The sequence below is a fragment of the Homalodisca vitripennis genome, chromosome 5 (assembly GCF_021130785.1).
Source record: "Homalodisca vitripennis isolate AUS2020 chromosome 5, UT_GWSS_2.1, whole genome shotgun sequence".
In the NCBI taxonomy this organism is placed as follows: domain Eukaryota; kingdom Metazoa; phylum Arthropoda; class Insecta; order Hemiptera; family Cicadellidae; genus Homalodisca; species Homalodisca vitripennis.
In genome coordinates, this window is record NC_060211.1 from 97,095,014 (window position 1) to 97,118,760 (window position 23,747).

The window sequence follows — 23,747 nt, forward strand, 5'->3', positions numbered from 1 at the left end:
AATATAAATAATTCTTCATAGAAAATTGGAAATCTATATGTCGGTCCTTTTCGAATTATCGTGCGGACAGACAGACAGAAATGAAGTTATTCTCAGCCAATTGCACTTCTCACCACAACCACATAGATGTTAAAATACTCAGTAATATTTATCGAGAGGAGTTATCCCACGTTGAATGTGAGTCCATTACGGTGTACAGTGTCGCCATTTCGGGTGAATATCGCACTAAATGATTTAGGACGATCTCGAGGGAGAAGTATTTTATACAAGTGGTGGACGCAGCCATACATAGCCGACCACAACAACCGGCTGCTCTGCATTGTGGTCGACATGTCCCACAACACCCTTCCCCACACAACCACTGCTTTTCTTCCTAATACAATTAACGCGTTTTATACAATACTATATGTTCTTACAATGTCGTGTCATTTTGTTTATATCAAGTTTCCAATATAAGTAAACCCCAATTCAATCGTCATTGCAGGTTACAGTCTGAATCACACATATAATAGGTACTGGTATATGTTTTGTTAAGAACTCAAGAAATAAAAAAGAAATCTGGTTTCAAAAAATATAGCAAGATAGTAGATTTATTTAAGAATAAATTCCCCATTTGAAATTTCAGCTTAAGTGTATATATTGGACTCCTCGAAACCTGCAAGAAGTTGAAAGACCTACGTTAAATATGCACTAGGTCTATGTTGGAGTCGAATACATACACTCAAGCTGAAATAAGAGCTGAATTTCAAATAAGAAATTTATTCTTAAATAAATCTACTATCTTAATATATTTTTTGAAACCAGATTTCTTTTTTTTCTCTTGTGTTGTTAACATACCATATATCAGTACCTATTATATGTGTAATTCAGACTAGGAATCACACATATTTACATTGAATAAACTGAAGAGGGTGTTCCCGAATGTCATATTAGTTTATTCAGAGCTTTACACTTTAAAGAGTACCAACATAGTTTACATACCCACGGATAAAACTACTTGGATTTAAACTTTGGTTTGTATTTTAAATCATATCCATACTTCTGTTATTAGAGATACAGTAATAATTATTTCAAAGCAAAATGCTTAGTAAAATTAGTATATTTTATATACAAGAAGGCTTTTTCAATTTACAACCGAAACTTATATCAATAACTGTTATGTATGTTTTATTATATGAATATTAGAATAAACCTTTCTTTATTTTTACTGTGTAGCATCTGAAATCATAATAATTAGTTTAATTTTTTTTAATGTTTGAAATATAAAATAAAATATGAATTCAAAGTTCTGTCTTTTTTCATGAATTTTAATAGGGAAAGAGTGGTGATACGAATTTTAAAGCTATTGTAGAAAATACAATATTGGGTTTTAATTAAAAGTTCGAGGGGGCTTGAAAAGGCAAGTATCTATTTAATGAATAATGTTGCGCTTTAGCACGGAAAACAAAACATATCGCAGGCAAATAAACTGATTGATGTCAAGAGAAGAGCGATTTGGTTTCCACGCAGAATATTGGACCAATCATTGATATTTCAGTTGCAGTCGGTCGCTGTCGGAGCTCTCATTACATCTGCATTATCGACGCTATAATTAAAGGTAACGCGGTCAAAGCGAATCAGCATAAATAACTGCGACTGTCATCATCAATGTAATTTTCAACAGAACGATTAAATGAGTATCAGTTAACCCGATTTGCACTCGACCCTATCCTAGCGTGGGCCCCGCTAAACACTGGGAGTCGCCCGCTACCGAGTGAGAGCCTACGCCCTAGACAGAGACAGAGGTAGGCCCGGAAAGGCTTATTTAAATTTCACAACATACGAGGTACAAAAATGTCCGAGGAGCCGGAAGCGGGTTCAGATGCAGCGTTGATGTCAGTGGAAGAGGCGGCGGAGGCGGCAGTGGAGCAGGAGCTTGTAGAGCCAGAGCCAGTAGTAGAGGCTGCGCCGCGCGACTCGACGCCCAGTCCATCCATGAAGTCAGGCAGTGTCGGCAGCAAGGGCAGCAGCTCCTTGAGACCGGACATGAAGGCGTCCAGCAGCGACTTGCGTCAGCCCAGTGACCAGGACGATACCGACTCGGAGCTCTCGGACTCGGAGAACTTCCTGACCAAGGGCTGCTTCCTGCTGACCCCCAGTAACGAGCTGAACATGGATAAGGCGTCCGCCATCTGTGAGAAGATGAACTTCCGCGGTCCCTACTCCCTCACCAAGACCGCTACCGGGATACTCTTCAAGTTCGCAGAGATGGATGATTACCACGCAACCTTCAAAAAGGGATTTCACAAAGTGACTGGTGCCAGGTTTTACAAGAAGGTAATCTTTATTTTACACATACGCACTATGACATACCTAGCTGCAGAATGTTATGTTAAACTACCACTCTAGTGACGTAACTACTTTAAGGCATCCGGGATAGTCTATATTTGTTAATATAGTGGGTTGCATTAAGTCTAAATATCCTTTGCCATAAAATTATGATTATTTAAAATGCAAGACACGCTTAATTTCTCAATATCAAATTCTCAAAACGATAGATATGTAAATTTGTAAAATGAGTAATCACATTACATAGAAATCTAAGATTAAAAATAAACTTATAGAATGAAATTTTATTAAAAAATGTCGTTTGTAGTTTTTATTAATGGAAAATGTTTAAAACTTATGTAATGGGTTATCTACCCCGTAGATATCTCAGATTATAGTGTTTGGATTTTATATGGAACATTGATTTCATAAATAAAACATTTTTATATTAAATTATGTTACTTATAAATTATAAGTAACCGGTAGCACTGGCGATAACCTATACATAAACATCGATCAATTTGTACCTGTGTCAACTATAAGACACAAGTTTATTTTAAATTAATTTGTAATTAAATTTGTCTAGTACTTAATAATGGTTTCCAATGTTTTCTGATCCTCAGGTATAATTCTACTACTCTTAATTTTAATTAAAATTTGTTTTAAACATAAAGTAGCTTTTCCATGAATAAATATAGATTTTTACTTGAACTATAGCAACATTTTAGTAAAACAAGAATAATGGTACTAATACAAATATCGCAGGATAAAATCGACGGAATGGATGTTTGTTTGTTGTTTAGTAATCCCCAATTATACTACTATGTCCCTGGAGATTATTGTTGGATTCCGAAAAGGAATATTCTCCTAGTTGCTTAGTATTTCACAGCCTACACTGCGGGTCGTCACCTACAGACGTATGTTTAAATTACGTTTTATTTTAAGTTACAAGTTACTACCTACAAGTGGTCATGCTGAATAAAATGCACGCCCTTTACAGATAAAAAATGTAGCAACCAATTCTTTCTACTGTTAATGGGAGTTTATTATATGAATACCATAATAAAACACATATTAGTTTCAATGTACACCATCTAAACCATATATCTTTGACTTTAATAATAGTTATGATAGAAGTTCATTCTGCTTATTCTGTAACTGCCTTTATTACAGCATACGGTATATGAAGTTTCACAATGCATTGATCACTATGCGCATATTAAGCTCTACATATAATCCATTAAAAAATTTACATTTTTTTGAAATTGTACCTGTAAATATCAGGTACAATGATTTTCATGGAATCTTTTTCTTTGAGGGGTCTGATTAAAATTCACTGTATATCTCATTGCATACGGTGGGATAAACGGCATACATCTAGAAACCCTTTAAAGTTAGGTATTTTAAAAGTAGATTGCTTAAATAAATTTTGGAAAAACTGCACATAAGATCAAAAAGACAAAATATACTACAAAATTATGGTTATCAATCAAAATTGTCACCAATGCGCCTCTATAGCGTGCTAAAGGAAAAATCTTTTCCGTTCTCTGAGGAAATTCACCCTACCCTCCAAAATAATACAGAACTCATAGAACTTTATAGAAAATAGCAACCATTGCAAAATAAAAACCGGAGCATTTATTAAAAATGCAAGTATAATTTTAAAAGTTTAGAAAACTCAGTAGATAATATAGCGTAGCTGGTAATATAGCACTTTTAGTCTATCGGCTTAAATAATAGAAACGTTCTTTTTCGTGCACTATCTTTTGAAGGTTGGCTAATGTCACTACTACTTCAAAAATGTTTGATGGATTAGGCTATATTGCTTGATTTAAAAAAATATTTATTTTAAACACACTTCACAGACCTTTTGTATATAGTAAGAAATACATGAGTTACAGTAAGGATGATTAAATATAATCGTATTAAGACGTAGGCCTAGATAGGATACTCCAGGCTGTCGTAAAGGCAGGGATTTTTATGATATATGACCGGTGGGTTGTCCACTGAAAATAAAACAATTATTGTGAAAATGTGTTGGCGAAGACATAACTCAGTCGAAATGCCGTTAAATATAATATAACTTATTTTTCATCATAAAATTAAAAAGTTTCAATTGCCACATCGAAAATGATCTTAGGATTGATATGAACTAATGAACTAATCTCTGCCACATCAGTTGCTTCAGACAGTGGAATTACATCCGGTCGGTTGTTCTGATCTCCTTGATCTACCAGTTCAAACCAATGCCAATGTTGAAACGTGACCATTTACACTGAAGGTAGAGTTTTATACAAAACTGCCTTACATTTCCAACTCCCCACGAATTGGTTAAGATTACTTGTTGTTGTATACTTACGTCATAAATAACCACAACCATCAAATGTTTCTTGTTTTTAAATAACTTACCTAAATTAGGTTCTAGGTTGAATTAACTTTTTTTTTATTTAATAGGAAATGGTTTCACACTGCTGCGAAGCCAAAACTGTTTTCCCGTGATGCTGACTTTAAACTGGGATAAAAATGTGTGCAGTGTGAGAACTATTGGTAAATGCCTAACTAAGGGAATTGTTTTAAAAGCCTGGAGCATCAGTCTGTCATTCATTGCTTTGCTGGTGGGCGATATCGGTTTCGATGTCTTGGCTTCATCCTGGCTCACCCTCTGACAGCTATTTGATACCAGAATACATTTTACCCGCCTAGGTGCTATGTTTCACGCCTTATTTGTTGACTTAGAAATCAGAGGTATACTTTTGGGGAATAGGAACATTAATTTGTTAGGTTCAGAACATGATTCGAAGTATTTACGCTAACTCTTTAAGGATTTGAATGCTATGCAAATCGTAATTGAACCCATGAGAGTGAGAGCAACATTAACTACTTTTATATACCACATTATAGTGGACGAGTCTGTTGAGATCAAGAGGACCGGCGTCATAGATGCTTCCAGTATAACAGACCACAGAGGAGTTAAAATGAGTGACCATTAAGTTGTATTTTGTGATATTGTACGTGAATAAGAGAAGAAAAAAAATCCAAGCTAATTTGATACAGAGATTTCTCCAATTTCGAGGTAAACCAAGATGTCACTCAACATTCATAAATAACTAGGATGATGCCAAATGCATAGAAGGTGTCGATCATATTGAGAGATGTATTACTTCTAAGATAAAGAATGAATATAATGAAGGTACTCATAAATTGTATGTAAACGATTACTAAAATAATAGCTCCCTTGAGAACACCAGAGATTGCAAAAACGATAAAACTTAAAAATAAATCGAGGAACAGTTATTGGAATTCTGGTTAAAGTAAAAACTCGGAGAAATACAAATTGGACCTAAAACAATTAAATAATATCATAATATAATAAAAATGGTTTATAGTACTAAAAATTTGGCATCATCTGGAAACCCTAAAGAATTTTGGAATTGCTTGAAAAAGGGTGACATAATAGGTAAAAAACAAGATGAAGTCATGTCAGAAAAGTTTAACATAGATGATGTAAATAAGTAATTAGTTGAAATGGGTTCTAATGATGATACTAATCCAGATATTTTTACGTTATTCTGGTCAAATGAGAAAAATGAAATGATAGAAGATTTTAAATTCGTAGCTGTGAATGTAGTAAGAAGTAGAGCTGTGGGGATCGATGACGTTTCCATACAAATGATTAAATCAGTGAGTCTATACGTATTAGGGTCTATCGCTGATATAATAAAAAGATGTTTAGAAACTGACGTTTTCTCTAAATAATGGAATAAAAGTGTTGTTCAGCCACTGCCTAAAGTTGCACTCCTCAAAATCAAGCAGGAGCTACGACCCATCTTCATACTGCCAGCTATGTCAACAATTGTGGAAAAGATAGTACAAACTTGATTAGTAATTTATATAAAGCTCAAGATAAAGGTCATTGTATCGCTCTTGTATTAATAGATTATTCCCAAGCCTTTGATTCAATCAAACATGAATGCTCCTGTCCAAGATGAACCATTGTGGCTTTGGCGAGGGTGTAAATTATGAATTATATCATTTGTGCAAGAAAGACAGTAGTTCACAACATTTGGCAATGAGATATCTCGGCCCATTTTCCAATTGTGTCGTGTACCTTAAGGCAGCTCCCTCGGGCCAATGTTGTTCAATTTGTACAAATCAGACTCAAAGTTGCACCGTCCATCTGTATGCAGATATAATGTCAGCACCGGATATGATAGATTGGCCATTGAGCAGATCAATACTGACCTATACCACGTGTCAACTTGGTCAAACCAAAATGGACTCAGGTTCAATATAAGCAAATGCACAGTCCTGCATATCGCTCCGCACAATCTGTTACAAACCCTTAGTGAGAGTGGGGTGGCGGTGGTGCCAAGTGAGGGCTTGATCGAGTGCGATAGAGTTAACACTCTTGGCGTCGTGTTGGATCTTAGCCTCACTTTTCCGATAACATTTCTTTTACTTAGTGTGCGAATTGCTGAATGAAGGGTTTGTGCAGATATACAGTATAACTGCAAAACTGCGGCTTATGTAAACGTTAGTCATGCCAGTCTCGTAACTACTGTCTACCTGCTTATGGGAACATAATTTCGAGATTGGACGTTGGCAGAATCCAAAAGCTGCAGAACTCAGCCATCAGGTTAATTTTCATCCGGGTGGAACATATCTATCCTTTCCAGGATGCTGTCAAGTTACTTCCCGTGGAGGTGGTGTACAGATTGCTAACGTGTTGCATAGTCCACAAGGTTCCTACATTTATGGAACCATATTATCTCAGCAAGAAACTCTTGTATCAAGGGGAGGTCTCTCAAAGAACCACCAAGATGGATGTCTTCACTTTATGAAATTCGGAAGAAGAGGCTTTTATTATTTTGTCCCAGCATTTGCAGTGGCCTCCCCGAACATATTTCAAGTATTATATCTTGTTCATTTTTAAATATGAAGAATTATTAAATAAATACCAACTACTGAGCTGTGATTACTTAGTTTTGCTAGTTTTAGTTAGTACTTAGTGTTGACCTGAGTTGATTTGAAAAACATGTTGAAATACGTTCATAATTAAAAGTTATTTATTTATATATAACAGCTTTCAAAGATAGTGCATTTCATACCTTGTGCAGACCTAGTTGATTACTATACTATATTACCACCACCGTAACGTAGGGGTTACGGCTACGTCTCTCGAACTGGAAGGTCACGGGTTCTTAAGGTTTTCTTAAAGTTTCAGCTCATGATTTATCAAAGAATAATAGTTTATCGATAAGGAATCATAAACCTACAAGGATCATAAACACCTAATAGTTGTGCACCTTAATGATTCTTTCCGTGGACGATAATGGAGACTTTACGTGCTCATTAAAGAAACAAAAAAGTCCATCTTTATTTACTGTTGCAATGGTCATTGTATTAGTATTAACTGATTGTTCAATATAAAAATCATATATCTATATACTTGGTTACAGAATTATAGATAGGTTACGTATCAAAATGGTACATAGTGCAATCTTTTAAAAATAAAGACATATATATTCCTTGGTTGTGAAATGTTAATATGTTAAATGAGAAATATATGATAATATTTTAAAATGTGTATTGGAGAAGTGATGAACTTAGACGCTAATAATTAATTGCAGATTCCTATTCCGTGCAGACCACAGAAGACTTTCGTAGTATTCGTGTTGGAAGTGCCAGATGAGGTGCCCGAGGAGGACATCAGACATGCCCTGTACAAGTATACTTCTGTAGTGGAGGTATGTCGCCTGCAGGGGGCAGGGGGAGTTATGGCCAGTGCCAGCGCCACATCACTATCATCCGCAGGAGGCCAACAGACTTCAGGTCAGTATCATTTATCTTACAGTTATTCTTTAAAAATGAAGCAACACTTTTTCAAACTATACAAATACTTTAATTGGTCATCGCTTCGATTGGGTGTCATGATATCGAGAACAATAGATAAGTACATCCTGTTAAATCTGTCATGGCCAACTACCGCACTGGTGCAAAGTCGCTGTAGCATACAGCTGTAGAGAGTGTAATTCCAAGTGCCTCTGTTAGGACCATCTACTTTGTGAAATTTTGGGTAGGGTCCAATAAGCGGACCCGGTTTTTTATATCGAATATAATCATCGATACCTAATATTCGATACCTAATATTCGCATATCATAGACTATCAATCGATATAAAAGTAATAACAATCATATGTTATATTAAAATGTGAATTTAATGATGTAACAAATAACCTTTACCATTACCTTCTTTTTTGCATCTGAAGACGACCATGTTAGCTCCTCTGACAGTTACATTTGTTACCTTTCCACAAATATCACATAATGGATTCTTAGGTACTAACCCAACATTCTTAAGCCATAAAAAACATGTTTTATCGTCTTTTAAAGCAATTTCGTGAAGCTTCCTAAGATTGACAGCCATTTTTAATACACAATGTTACTTATGTGAAATATTACCTTAATTGTATTATTTGAAAGTGTTTACAGCTGTTCATATAGATTATTTAAGTTAATAGTTCAAAATAATTAATCAGTATCGATTGATTATATAGATGGTTATGATTAAGTAATATCGTTTGCCAATTTCGATATAAAAAACCGGGTCCGCTTATTGGACCCTACCCAAATTTTTAAAATCATTTAATAAATTATGTATTATTCTTCTGAGTTAACTTCTGTACCAAACGTTTTCTTTGATACAAGGTAGACTGGTGATGTATAGTTTGATTGTCGTCGATATTCCTTGCCAGCAAATACTCTCTTTTATCAAATTGTATTTTATAAGATAAAATATAAGTCTCCATATTCAAAGATACATTACTGCACATGGCGGGTTCTTTTTCCTTCTGCTTCTAATTTTTCTGGATGTCCAATACTGGTACAGATAAAAAAAGGAGTTACTCGGAATGGGTAACTCTTTATTCACAAGAAAAAAATGTATCTTCATGCTTAATAGGATTAATGCCTTTTGAATACTAAATGAACTGATTTAATGCAGTATCAAACTATCCAACATGTCGTAACGAAATTCTTTCCAACCCTTTCCTGGATTATTGCAACTTCCTACCCTTTAACTTTTATACCCCAAAATTAATAAATCTTCCTTAGACCAAGATAATTTATGTGCCAGTTTCGTCTCTAGGATCTTTCTATTAATATTTATCACGCGTAAAGATATACTGAAAACGACATGGTTTTAAAAAGATCCTGTCGGATCCGTAGGAACAACTTCCTAACCTTGAAAAGAATGTTTCTGGGGATTCCCCAGAAAAAGAATGGTATGCTTCGTCTGCTAATCCAATTACGTTCTTCAGCTTTTGGTCTTAGAAATTTAAATAACTCTCTCCATGTTGCTTTGAAAAGTGCCTTAAAGCACAAAATATAAGATATTATTCTTAATCATGATTGTAATTGTTGCATTAAGAACGCTTGGGGGCTTTGAGACAGATTTTTCATTTGCGTATTTATAAAAATCCTCAGCTTCTGAATATGAGGCTTCTTCCTACTGAAATATATGGCATATTAGTTGGTTAGGCATGTTCTGACAACCAGGCTAATAATAGTGCTGTACTCAAGTCAATATCGGTTTACCACACGCATACAGTGGCTGAACACAAACTAATTGTACTGAGGACTACAAACTGCGTCCTCGTCGGCCACAATTTACCAACTACCGCTTGAAACGTAAGTGCACTAAATATACGATGAAAACCTCTCCAGATTTTACAAATTATTTGAAGCCAATTCCATTTTCAAATTGGAGAAATTATTTATTAATCACTTTACTTACATGTCTATTTAATCGATACATTAAACATGATTTTAATTAAAAACGTAAATTAGAAGACTGGAACTGTAGTAACTGGAACCCCCGTCCACAAAAAAAGTTTTGTTTTTCTATTTGGTCCATTCTCCGCAGTAGGATACTTATTATGTACTCGGACTCCTATATAACTGCGATTCGTTCTATCGTGCAGTGCATTAACATAACCACATATTATCTTCTTCGGCTTTGGTAAACTTCATTATAATCTCTATGTATGCAGAGGCTCTCATCCAGGTATATTGGTCAGAGACCTTCGCACTCAAAATATTTCCTTTTGGAGTTTATTGTGTTGCTTATCTTTTTTCTTCTCATCTTCCACGTATTCGTATATTACAATGTAGTTTTTGTTATAAAGGGCTCAATTCCTTGTAATCCTTATCCTTCCCGTCCTCAGATCCACTGGCCTGTTCGAGGATCTTCTCAAACATAATAATAAGGAGGTCAATCGGTTAAAAATTGCTAAGGTCACAGACAAGATATGAACCTGCACTATATCTAACACAGATCCAAAATCCGACATCTTGGATGATGCGGCCATCGGCTCTTCCAAAAGGATACATTTTTATAAATTATAGGTCGTTACACGTATTTTTGGTGCATGGCAAACGAATGTTCACAGATTAAATTTAAAAATAAAAAAATCTTAATTCTAACAGTTGCAAGGTTTTAGACAAAAATTATAATAAAGGAACTCTGTACATCAGCCGAAAAAGTTAAAATGTGGCTTAAATTTCAAATTATTTCGTTCACTTATATTTGAATGAATAAATTAAACAGTTATATACGTCCGTTGGTAAATGAGTTATTACCATCAACAGAATTATTCCCGTATTTCGCTACACGCAGCTTAAACGTTGTAATGCATAGTCATATTTAACTAATTATTTGCAACTTTACAAATTAACATATTATTATCATAATTTTGTTAAATAAACTACTTAAACCAAGGCCTTTCTTCCACATAAGATGATCTCCCCGCGTTCGAGGCGTCCAGGGGAACCGAGTAAAACCATAATGATTGTTAAAACCACGGTTAAATGAGTGATAGACGAATCAACAAGCATATTAAATGAGCCAGTCCACATGTATATATTGCAGGATTTCTATTTCACGTGGAATCTCATGTGTAAAATACGAAGATGAGGAGTGCTTACAGTAACGAGACCTGACGAACTTCTCAGTCAATATAGAATTTTTTACGAGCATAACTTACAAAATTATGAGCCAGGGATAAAGAAACAGTCAAATTGTAGGTGGGTTTTTGAAGTTTAACTGGCTCAGAAGAAGTCAAAGTATTTTTTAATGTCCTCTGAAGCATCAGTAAAGCTGCTTAGAAATATTGCAATCTGTAAAAAATTGTCTGCCATTTTTTTACGGTTGGGAAACAACTTTATACATGAAACACATATATTTTTTCTATCAAGAAAATGCACAGATGGATAGCTTTTGAATTTAAATTGCTATTCAACATCCACTATATTTAAAAGGGAAGTCTTCATCCGAACACATGACCTTTTGAATAATCCATAAATATCTTATATTGCAATGCCTAAAAAAGTTGTAGCGACTATAAAATATGTTCTGAGCTAAAATAGAATTACTTTAAACATGTTTAAGGCCATCAAAAATGGTTCATATTTTTCGAAGATTTTATTGCATGATCTATAACTATTAGATATGATGAAACAAATTCTCACATTATTAAAATCTTATTCCTTTATTATTTTGTGCGATTTTTATTTTTCTACCAACCACTATGGCATCCGCAAAACCTATTTAAAGTACTGCATGTTAAAGCTAAAAACATGTATATATTTATTTATATGATTAGCTTAAAACTGAGTCAGTAATACACCATTGATTGTAATTAAAAGTTATATTATCTTTGGACTCAGAGTGAATAGGACAAACAATAATATGAAAACGTTTTCTAGATAATAGTATAGCCGGATTGGACAGTGGCGTATAAAATATTGGTCCTTATGATATAGGCTATTCTGGTTATACGGGTTGAAATTAGGATTTCATTTATTACAATATTTACTCATTATTTTAGTTAAAACTTGAATTTCCATCATAAGGTTTAACAATTTGAATCAGTATGTACAATGTTGCTTGCAATTACGTAAAACAATAAGTATTTTCAGTAAAGATATTTGTTAAAACATCACTAACACATTTAACATGTTGAAATATCCTGTGTAGCTGTATTTTTTGTAATCGACCATGAGAAAATGTGACTAAACGTCCAGAAACTCTTGGTTACTAAAATATTGTAAATGATTTTAGGATTGTTTTAGATTTGAAAACAATTTTAATAGTTGCGTGATTCAATGGTATGTAGAGATGGTAATTGGTGAGAGTCTAATTAGGCATTAGTTGACCAATATCCAGACACTGACACCAGACACAGCAAAGATATGGCTAGTAAATAACGAATTTTCGTCTATAAACAACAGCTACCACCAATTTTGCTTTAAACCCTACGATCACGACATAAGAGGTCTATCTACATAACAGTTGAGAAATAACAACTCCTTTCCCAAGCAGTAAACGGCCACCATCTTGAAACGTGAAGAGGTATTACAAAGGTACAGGAATAAATGTTAATATAATTATTTATTTATTTACGTGCCTTATTGGGAAGTAGCGGAGTTAGAATTTTTGCTGAAATGCTAATGGCAACAATTTCAAACTTTGTCTTGTTAATAGTGGCTAACAAACCCTTCCAAGCCATATATAAATACACAATATACGAGGTAGAAGTGATGAATAACAAGTGTAATGAAGCTGTATCTGTGTCACAAGCCAGAGCTTCAGCTATAGTTGGCCCAAGACCAGCGTTGATGTAGTATGCAATTACGGCATACCTATTAATGAATTATGGTCTATAAACAGCAGTTACTAACCGATAATCTGCGATACAACTCAAGATCACCAGCTAGAGTATAGGGTATGTGGTTGAATCGGAGAAGTGTGTAATAAATAATAAAAATGCCTTAATTTTGAAGCGTTTCTCAGGTACACTGATTTACAGAACAACTCAAGTCAATACTGTACATAGTTCCATTAAGATATAAATAAATTACAAGTGACATACTTACTTACTAATGAGCATTTTTCTTAATCTACGTTTGAAAGTATCTACAGATATGTTTTCTTTAAGGCTATGCGGGAGGTCATTATACAATTTAGGCTAATAGTGGCTAACAAACCCTTCCAAGCCATATTAAATACACAATATACGACGTAGAAGCTAGAGGTCTAGAGGTAATGAAGCTGTATCTGTGTCACAAGCCAGAGCTTCAGCTATAGTTGGCCCAAGACCAGCGTTGATGTAGTACGCAATTACGGCATACCTATTAATGAATTATGGTCTATAAACAGCAGTTACTAACCGATAATCTGCAATATAACTCACGATCACCAACTAGAGTATAGGGTATGTGGTTGAATCGGAGAAGTGTGTAATGAAGCTGTATCTGTGTCACAAGCCAGAGCTTCAGCTATAGTTGGCCCAGGGCCAGGCGCTGATATAGCACGCAATTAAGGCATGCTTAGCGACAAATTGCGGACTTAATGTAGCAGCCACTACCGATGTTCCACTCGCTTAATTACTTCTTAAGCCCACACACTCGGCTCACTCCGCATTTATCAATGCCCAAACATTCTCCAGTTTTAATTAATTTGCCCTTATTCGCAATAAAATACGCCTAAAATTTTGTCAGACATTGTAATAACAACCGAACTGTCATTATTGTGTGATTCTACATTTTTCATCTCATTTCTACCTCCTTTGCTCATTTGACATCGAACACACAAACAATTACAATGTTTTGTGACCCAAACAGGTTTAACAATTTGCAGTTTCAGATCCGTTTGCCGTTTTCGATCTTCAATTCTTCCTTATTCCTTATTTGTTTAAATTTTTGCATTAAATCTGTTCTGTTTCATTATCAATAAAAAAATTCAAATTACATATTTTATTAAGAAACCAATGTTCTAAAATGTAGAACAAAGTTTAAATGATTTAAAATAAAATACATGTAACCACTTTTCCAACACCACTCTTCGGAAAGTGTTCTTATAAAATTATTTATGAAAATTTTTAGGAAAAAGTTATTTCAACCCCCCCCCCCCCACAAAAAACCCAATACGAACTATTAGGAATGAAAAACTTAAGTATTTTATATCATTGGTTATTATTTGATGTGGCTCTAATGTTTATCATTTTTTGTTATTTCTGTATTCAAATCTTGGTAAGTTAAGCTTATATTCTTCCTTAATAATGTAATGTTTAAACTGTACAGTGTTTCAAAATAATTTCTTATAATATAAAACGTCGAAACTTTGAATTATGACCGGATTACTAAAATAACATATTTTATGCTGTAGATAAAACGATGTTGCTTGTCGTCGTTACATGTACGGCGGTGGGTGCGTGCACGTGCAAGATAATGTTCCTACGAGATTTATTCCACGCTATGATGTGCTCAACGTTAGACTAAGTTCTACTTCCTGGTTCTCCCTATCTCTGATTTGATTCAGGATAGGATTAAACTTAAGCACTGACTTTGGTAGAACAGCTTCATACTCTGAATGAGTTGGGTGCTAGAGATTGGAATGGGTTTCCTTGTGATGATATATGGCATCTACAAGTTTCTAAGTTTACAAGGAAAAGTAACATACAGAGGAGTTGATAAGAGAGTTAAAATAAAACTTATAGGGCAAATTTATTTTTATATTTTTGTTTTGGAATACCCTAATAAAAATGTTTGTAAATTAAAAATAAAATTTCTCTTCTCGTTGAAACCAAATGAATGCACTTAATGCTGTTTTACAAAGCTATGAACGGTTTGGAATTATTTAAATGTCCTAATGTTTTTCTTTAATAGTTTTCTTTTATTTAAAGCCATACTAAAAGTTTTGGGAAATAATTATGAAAGCTTATACAAACGCTTCAAATATTTTCTTTACCGGAAGAGACCCATGTGATCTGTAGAACATTCTAGTAGATATAGCATTATCTTCTTAGAAATTTCTCGTATCGAATATCTATTTCCGACTAGTTTCGCTATCAAGCAATATCGTCTATACAACTCAAGTAATTCCGAGGATACATTATGTCAAATAATTTTTTTTTTCAAATTAAGACGTATGACAAGGAATACGTCTATTAGGGTCATCCAATTACATACTAATTTATTCATTGTGCCTAGCTGCAGCTCCCACCGTCAGGTCGTACCACAAATAATGTAATTTTAGTTTTAAGGTTTTAAATTTACTAACTAAAATCTCTGAATAAGACATAATGTTGTAGCCTAAAGAATCCTTTGGACAGTTCTGACTCCAGGAATAGGGCTCTCCCAGGCATTAATTCACTTAGAATACTGTTCTGATACCATGTTCAGTTTGTTTAAATGCTTTCCAAAACAAACGAAAATTCACGACGTAGGAATAAAAATAGGATTATAAAAATATTGCAGATATTTTTTCGATGTAAAACAATTTTTATACATAAGATATGCAGCTCATGTCATAGAGTCACCAGTGACCTCAAATCAGTTGGTATACTGACCAGTTATCCATGTGTGGCAGTTGTATTGATCGTACTATATTTATAGTAATATTTTATTATTTAATAAAATATTACTTGATCCATACAAGTTTGATAGCGAGCTTGTTGGCTGAGCGTCAGATAAACTTATCACTCGAGGAGCTAGAAACGCTTATATCTGTCTTTATGCCTGGCACGATATCTCAAAAACAAAATTGCCTATAGACTTGATATTTTTATACGAGTTCATATTTATATAGGAAAAAATTGAGTTAGATTATAGGGTATGTCACTCCATAGGAGTTGGCTGAGCGATAGTGAATAAACTCACATTAGCTTTATGGGTATAACTGTGATAGTAATTAGAAAATGTGTTTTACATTTTCTTAATATTATTCTTATTGAATATAAAAATATATAGTTTTAGGTTATCAATCCTAATTTTCCAAATTTTATGTTTCACAAGCCAAAGTTTAATTTATAACAATTTTAATCACGTATTTATTTAAAACATACAAGAACAATTACTTTTTAAATATAAGTTAGGTATTAAAACCTAATTGAAATGTACATTTATCTCATACGATGTAATAATCTTATTATAAAAATACATTTAAGAGATTATGGAGTTACGTGAGAAATAAAAAATCTTAAATAAATCACAAAATGTAATTTTTTAATTTCGCAGGGTAAATAAAAATTAATTCGTGTATATTTTTGAAATTTACCAAAAAATGGAAAGACTGGTTTAACTTTTATAAAATATTCAAATTAAAATTAATTCCTTATTTCTGTATGTAAAGTATTTACAAGACCCCTATAGGAATATTGTAATTTATGTACTCGTATGTTGGTTTATGGAGTACATTTATCCTGCTACACTTTGGAAAACCTTCCTCTTTAAGACATCAGATAAAATTCATATCATACCGAAATAGGGAGTACGAGAGCGCTAGACAAGATGCCACGGGGGGAGAGCGCCTCTACGTCGGGAAACACCTCAGGGTCGGAGGCGGGTCCTATCCTCACAGGACTGCCACCCCCCATCGTTCGCATCACCCTCGCCAATCTGGATGAGTGTAACTTGCTCCTGCAGAACGGTCTCGACTTTTATGGTGCCACGTTTTTCCCTACTGAGCCTGCCGCTACTAGCGGCCTCTACCGGACTTCGGGTGGCAGAAAATCTGCTGCTGGGTGAGTATCATGTACGAAGATTCTGAGGTCAATAGGACCTTAGTTAATTCGAGCTTTAATTTTTAAAATAGTGGAAAGTATAAAGTGCAGTGCATCAGGATTTTCAGGGAACGAGAATGTCCCAAATGCAATAAAATTCTAATATACAGGAAATATAGTAAGAACACAATATACATATTATTATAGATGATCAAAAATTTGAATACTAAAATATAATATTAAGGTGGAGCACATTTATTGTTTATTTTTCCAAAGATTAAATACACAAAATAAATGTCTACGGTTTCATTAAAAACTCAGTCGATTTTATGTTGATAAACTTACGAGGAAGTACGATGGTGAAAAATTTTCGTTCGCTAAGTATCGAAGTGTCAATAAAAAAACCGCTAGCCAGTTTAGCTGCTCTGTGATATCATAATGAGTTATGAAATTTCACAGTTCTTTATTATCAGAATCGTTTTTACTCCTTCCTTTGACCGCTGAAGAACCAATAGCTGATACAATTTATGTTGGTTATAAACTAATGCTATTATTTGCCCGAGGGCAACTGCTTGTGACTTTTTCATTTACAGTTATAGGCTTATTAGAGCAGTGTCAATTTATTACCATACTTTACTCATTATTCTGAACTACGTTTATTGTTAATGGAAAAGTTATTATAGTAGAAGTTAAAAAAGTTTTGCTATTATTTAAAAAACGCACTCCTTCACTTTTGTAACCATTTCAAGTAACCGGAAATCCTGATAACCAGTTTTTACTAGAGGTATATATTGTGCATGTATAGAGTGCATAATTTTTTAAGAAAACATTCTTACAAATTTTAAAATCACGTGGGCCTAAGTAGACTGTCTGTGTTATATGTGACCATCGAGAACTGCCAATAGTACCCAGCCTGCTCCTTCCTTTACGCATCAATCCATACAGGCAACCCATATCTATGATAATTTAGTCTTTAGGAGCCCTAACACGCTATTGCAATGTGTGAGGATAAGTACCAATAAAATTTAGGGTAAAACAATCCACCTTGTCTGTAGAACCCATATACGTCTTTGGCCAAATAATTTCTAAGTGCCCTTGAAGTATTAAACAAACTTCTTTTGAAACCAATGCTTTTTGCGAGGTGTCCTGAATCTGGCAAAGCCTTAACCTTTAAGAAAGTTTAACTTATTCAAACTCCTAGCCTCTACAAATTCCTGGTATCCAACAGCTCAGTTTCTGAAAAATTTAGAATATAGGGATTTTCCAACAGCTGAGATCTTCCACTCTATGAGAATTTGAATCCCACAATAGTTTATGGCACATTATATATTATATACCCTGGCATAGAACACATACTAATCGAGAAAATGTATTAAAGGAATTTTAAACGTATGTATACAATTTCAGGGTAAACTGATTTGCAACCATATATCTTGTAAATACTATACATGCAAGGTAATTAACTTTTTTTTAAACAGGAAAGAAGAGGAAATATGGTGTATATATTTTTATTTGAAAGAGAATGTGGCCTCATAGAATGTAGAATATGTTATAGTTGTCACGGAATTCGTTCACATAAATGGATTTTGAAAAAGGTTAACGTACCAATTTCCCAGAACTATTGTAAGCCAGGAATGGTTTGAATCAAGTGCTAATTTGGTATTTAGATCCTGATTTAGGAATCTAACTGGTAGTTACGGTGGACAGGGGATACACACAACTAGCTGGTGTCGTAATAAGTTACTAAGTTGGTTACAGACTTTAAAAACTATTGTGATCATGATTGTAATGTAATATAAATGGTAAGTCATATATAAACAAGGTTCACAGGTATAAATTTTTTTTATAATCGAAAGCAAGTTATGAAAATAAAGGGATACAAAGTCCAAGATCTTCAAAATGCCAGTAAAATATTTTAAAAGGAATTGTTGAGTTTCATATCGTATTTATATTACATATTAGTTACAATATGAAGGTATTTATAAGATTTGGTACTCACTATTCTTATTTATTATGTTTTTTCTCTATAACCCTATACAAATGATCAAATATTTTACAAGTCTTTACAGATGTTTAATGTGTATTATATAGCAATTGAATTTTAATGCTATATACGACAGTTTAAAAGAAATTTTTTATTGATAAAAATGTAAATTGAAAAAACATATGGTCTCTTGTCTATAAATTCAATGTAGTAGGGATTGCTATTGTTTCATCCATTACATTTGCAATGGTTGAAATATTTTAAAACTAAGTTGTGTTGCTAAAACTAAAAATATTTGCCAGTACATTCAACCAAAACTATAGACCAATATTTAATCATTTGAAAATGCAATAAAAACATAAAACACCAGTCCAAAGTTAATAGACTTTCGAACATTTGTCATTTAACAGATAGCAAGAACTCTATATTCTTGTTTAGAGGTCAATATTTAATATTAATCATGCAAAAATCTATAATCAAATCAAAATAATTTGTTTGTGAACTTGCAAGATTGTATTTGACAACAGAAAATCTTGTATTTAATAAATCAAACATCTGAAAGTCCTGCATCAGCCCGGAAAAGCACAATTCATGCCCATCACATATTGCAGATTATGCAAAACACATGCTGCACTCACTACACAAATTGAGTGGAGAGTAGAGTAAATTAATATCGGAATAGCTCTGTGTGAGTTGGTACTTTAAAAACATAAGGCGATACTTTTGTCAAGGCAGGAAAAGACGCAGGCTCCTTCAGACTACGTTTGGGTTTTTATATCAAATTTTACGTTTTTGCAAGCCTAAGTTTTCATCTTAGGTTTTAAAACCTGAAAAAGTGGACGGTTTTCTGTTTTTGTAAGTTAGTGTTGCAGTTTTTAACATGCAACAATGTAAATGTCCGAAAATTCTGTTCTAAACGACTGTTATGATTGTATTATTAATTAAACCAGCTATTTCTCTATATAAAGCATAAGCATTTGTTTATTCCATCGAAAATATCAGAATATGCTAATTAGCCTTTTATTAAGGCAATATAATTACTAAGGAATAAATTATATAGTGAATGTACATTAAATGCCTAACATGTAGTGGTAGGACCTGAGTGGTGTTTTTAAATTGCCAGGATTCATGTGCTTAATGATCCTTCATAATAATTAGTTTCTATTAGCGAAAACATTCTTATAATCTGCAATTTATACTATGAAGTTCTGCATAGTGTTCACATATGAGCATGCAAAACTTGGAGGAGTGTATTTTAGCCATCGAAATTTCTTCAGATCTTGTTAAATTCCAATTTGTTGCAGCAATGTATTGAATCCTGCCTACTGGTATACCAACAATCGGCGCTATAGGTCGGATATGTTCTACTACTATTAACTAACTCACTGGTACTTAACCCCCAATTTATCTAACTACTAACAATCCAGTTAATTAACTATGTTCACACCTAATACCAATGTACATAGTAAGTTTGTATATATCTAACACGTGTGTCAATTAATCTATAACTATAACTATTTTATCTATTCTGTAGATATCTTCGTGATTTTACTCAGCTAATTTTAATTTATGTCTTGTTTAAATTTGTAATCTGTGCTTATATTCTGTTTAAGATTTGTACCATAATTTCACCTAAACTATATTTACATTCCGTTACTTTGAAAATTCGTAAGGACATAAAAATGATACATAAAAAAACCTTCTTGATAGAAATATTATATTTAAATATATTTACACTTCGTTTCTTATGTACAAAGTTGTCATAAATATATCTTCATACATTATACATTATAACATCAAACAGAGATATAAAATACATTATAACTATGGCTATTTCTTTCTCCATTTACTTTAAAATATTAAATTATCAGAATATAAATCACATTACAAGACAACTATAAAAAAATATATGAGATAATACTTAGAATCTAAAGAACAAGCTTTTACTTAGTTCTGTATACACTGTGTTAAAATATTTTCTCTTTTAGGGACAATTTGTGAAATTCAAATATTTTTTTTTTTTGAAAAAAAAGAGGGGATTGTGTATGCTAGAAAATAAAGTATTTCATGTGGAAACGATGTTGAAATTAAAATAATCAATGATCAGTATGTGACCAGACCATAGCAGGACTGACTAATGTCTCAGTATAAACCTGAAGGTTGGTTTGATCTAGCCGCTTCCTGGACCTACCCTCTTCAGGAGGAAGAGTGAGAGACTTGCTGCCAGTTTTCGACTCCACGGCCTTCGCCAAGATCCCACCCCCTGCCAGCAAGGTGGTTAAGCCCAAGTAATGCCCACCAGTGATAGCGTGCCAATAACAAGTGTGACTGTAGCGCTCATAGTTGATATGTCTATTACAACAATACAATCTGGATCTAGGTTCAAAATTCAACCTTCATTCCATCTATACCATAAAGTTTATTGAAGACTTACTACAGTTTTTAAAGTATGAATAAACGTAAAGCACTTTTTAGTCTCATAAATATAAATCATTCTATGTTCAAGAATACATTCTATTTCTATTTAATTTTTTTATTCTAACAGCTTCGTTTTGCACTTAGGTCCACGTTATTACGTCCAATCATACAATTAAATTAAAATATACATGCTACAAAAATGTATATGTATTGTAATTATCATGATCGGTAAAAAAACAATTTTATATGTTTCTTAATATGTTACTGTAAGTAAATATATATTTTTAAATAAACATTTTCTAACATTTTTTATCCGTGAAGATTTCATGAAGTTTTCAACCATTAACAACATTTTTGCCATTGTATTGCTTTTTAGGTTTTTAAAGTTGACATTACAACAATCGTAGAATTTTGACATTAATTATGTTTTTTTTTTATCAAATCACTCTTTCTTACTTTTACTTCCGAAAACATTCTTGGTTTGTTATAATGGGATTTTAGTAGCCCTAAAATTATTTGTACCACATTGATTTCTACTTCAATTCCATTGAAACCAAATGATAAAATAACGATTTCAACATATTTAAAATTATTACCAAAATGAATACTTGATTATGAAATGTTTCCCAAAATTAGTTTTATCTACATTACTACCGATATGTTCATGCTGGACTTTGTTGTTGTGTCATTCGTAACTAATTCATAATGCACATGTGAAAGACTTCTAGAATAATAAACTACTATACTATGATATGTTGATCAGTTATTTAAAATGAATTATTCTGAATAGTTTTTTCAGCATTGCATAAGTAATAGAATTAAAAATTTAACTACCACTGAAATAAAAATATAAAGACTGATACTTACACATAATCGACTGTTTCTTTAATATTTTGTCATGACGAATTGCATAACAATAATACAATACCTACCTAATACGACAAATTAAATTTAATGCTGATTAATAATAAGGGCTTTTTATCAAATTAACGTATCGTAGTGCTATATATATGTTATAAGAATAGTATATAATTTACCGTTGCTTTTGATAAGATACTGTCTAAATTGTATGTAATAAGTTTACTATTTAACTCAAATTTATTTACAAGTGAGGAAACTCTTACAAGAGTCTATTCCACAGGTAGATTTAAGATGCAAACATTGTAACTCAAGTTCCTAATACCGTTTTACATCAGTTCCTACAATTAAACATTACGATCTTATATGGATTCAACGTGCTTGTCAGCATATGAATTTTGCACTTTCAGTGAATACGTAGGTGATATTGGTTTTGTAAAAAGATTGTGATTTAATGAAAAACTAGTAAATCTTAATATAAATAAATTTGTGTTTTATTGTGTACCACCAGGCAACTACTCATGTTGACAACTTCAAATTACCACAGAGAGGAAAAGATTTAGTGTACTTTTTGCAAAAATATTCTTTTCAATTTGGAATATCAAAAAATACTTAATAATAATATCGGTTGTGATACAAATCAACTAGCGGCTGTCACTGACGTCATCTCTGAGGGAGAGCGGAATGTTGCAGCTGTATTTACACCCCTATATCTGAGATTGGTGGTGAGCTCTCCTGTGTATTTCGTGTGCAAATACAGAAACTCGACTAATAATGATCATGTTTGGCCAAATTAATGTGTTTGATAAAAATATCCAATAAATTATTTGTAATCCTATTTTATCATTAATAATTCATTAAATGTAAGGTTATTGAACTCTGGAAGTGGCATGTCTTAGTATATATCTATGTAGTTATCTGAAGGTAATATAGCTATGTTTTGGTTTATATGTTTAATTGTCGTTTCAAGCTTGAAAAATTATTATCTTAGAAAAAATAGTATTGTTTGATTTTGTTATCTTTCGATATTTTAACCTACACCTAGCGTGGTTAACGATTAATTTATGTCTTAGGAATAGTTCATTGATTTCAAAGAAAATTAGGTATCTTATAAAGTGTAAATTGATTTTCGCTTTTTAGGCTGTTAGCTGTGCTTTCAGTCAATAAATATTAGAACAGTAAACTTTCAAAATACTACTAAACGTAAATAATACAGTAATTTTCGAAATTATTTATTTTTTGGACAAGGCCTTTCGAAACCAAAGGTTTCATAATCAGGCGACTCCACAAATAAATATTTACATAATTTTTATTATAATTAAAATACCATATGGTGTAAATATGCAAATACAAAAGTTTTGGAAATATTTCATCCAATATATAAGTCGACTTTCAGTTAAATTTGGAAAAGCCTTATAAAAGGAACTCAACCTTAGGTAGGCCAAAGTTTAAAAACATTCGGTATACATTATCAATAATATTACATATGTCCTTTTCTTTTTTAAAGCTTGGCTTTGACTGCCATTTTCTTTAAGTTTAGAATAGTTCCATCTTAGCTTTCTGTATGATAAAAGCCGTGTGGAATAATGTAAGCGCAATTCGAACACACAATCGACCAT

General features: G+C 32.9%; 1 protein-coding gene across 3 annotated transcripts; it reads left to right on the top strand.

Annotated features, from left to right (window-relative positions):
• The first annotated feature begins 1,847 nt into the window (after nucleotides 1-1,847).
• Nucleotides 1,848-22,614, top strand: LOC124362555. 3 transcript variants are annotated; one of them, XM_046817169.1, is made up of 5 exons: nucleotides 1,848-2,316; nucleotides 7,938-8,139; nucleotides 16,634-16,889; nucleotides 20,157-20,204; nucleotides 21,027-22,614. In XM_046817169.1, exons 1-5 carry the CDS (start codon nucleotides 1,873-1,875, stop codon nucleotides 21,142-21,144), a joined length of 1,068 nt encoding a protein of 355 aa, XP_046673125.1. In that variant the 5' UTR covers nucleotides 1,848-1,872; the 3' UTR covers nucleotides 21,145-22,614. The 3 variants fall into 3 exon arrangements, with proteins under 3 accessions (XP_046673125.1, XP_046673128.1, XP_046673126.1); XM_046817172.1 differs by having other exon boundaries at nucleotides 20,157-20,240; nucleotides 21,027-21,150; XM_046817170.1 differs by lacking the exon at nucleotides 20,157-20,204.
• The last annotated feature ends 1,133 nt before the right edge of the window (nucleotides 22,615-23,747 follow it).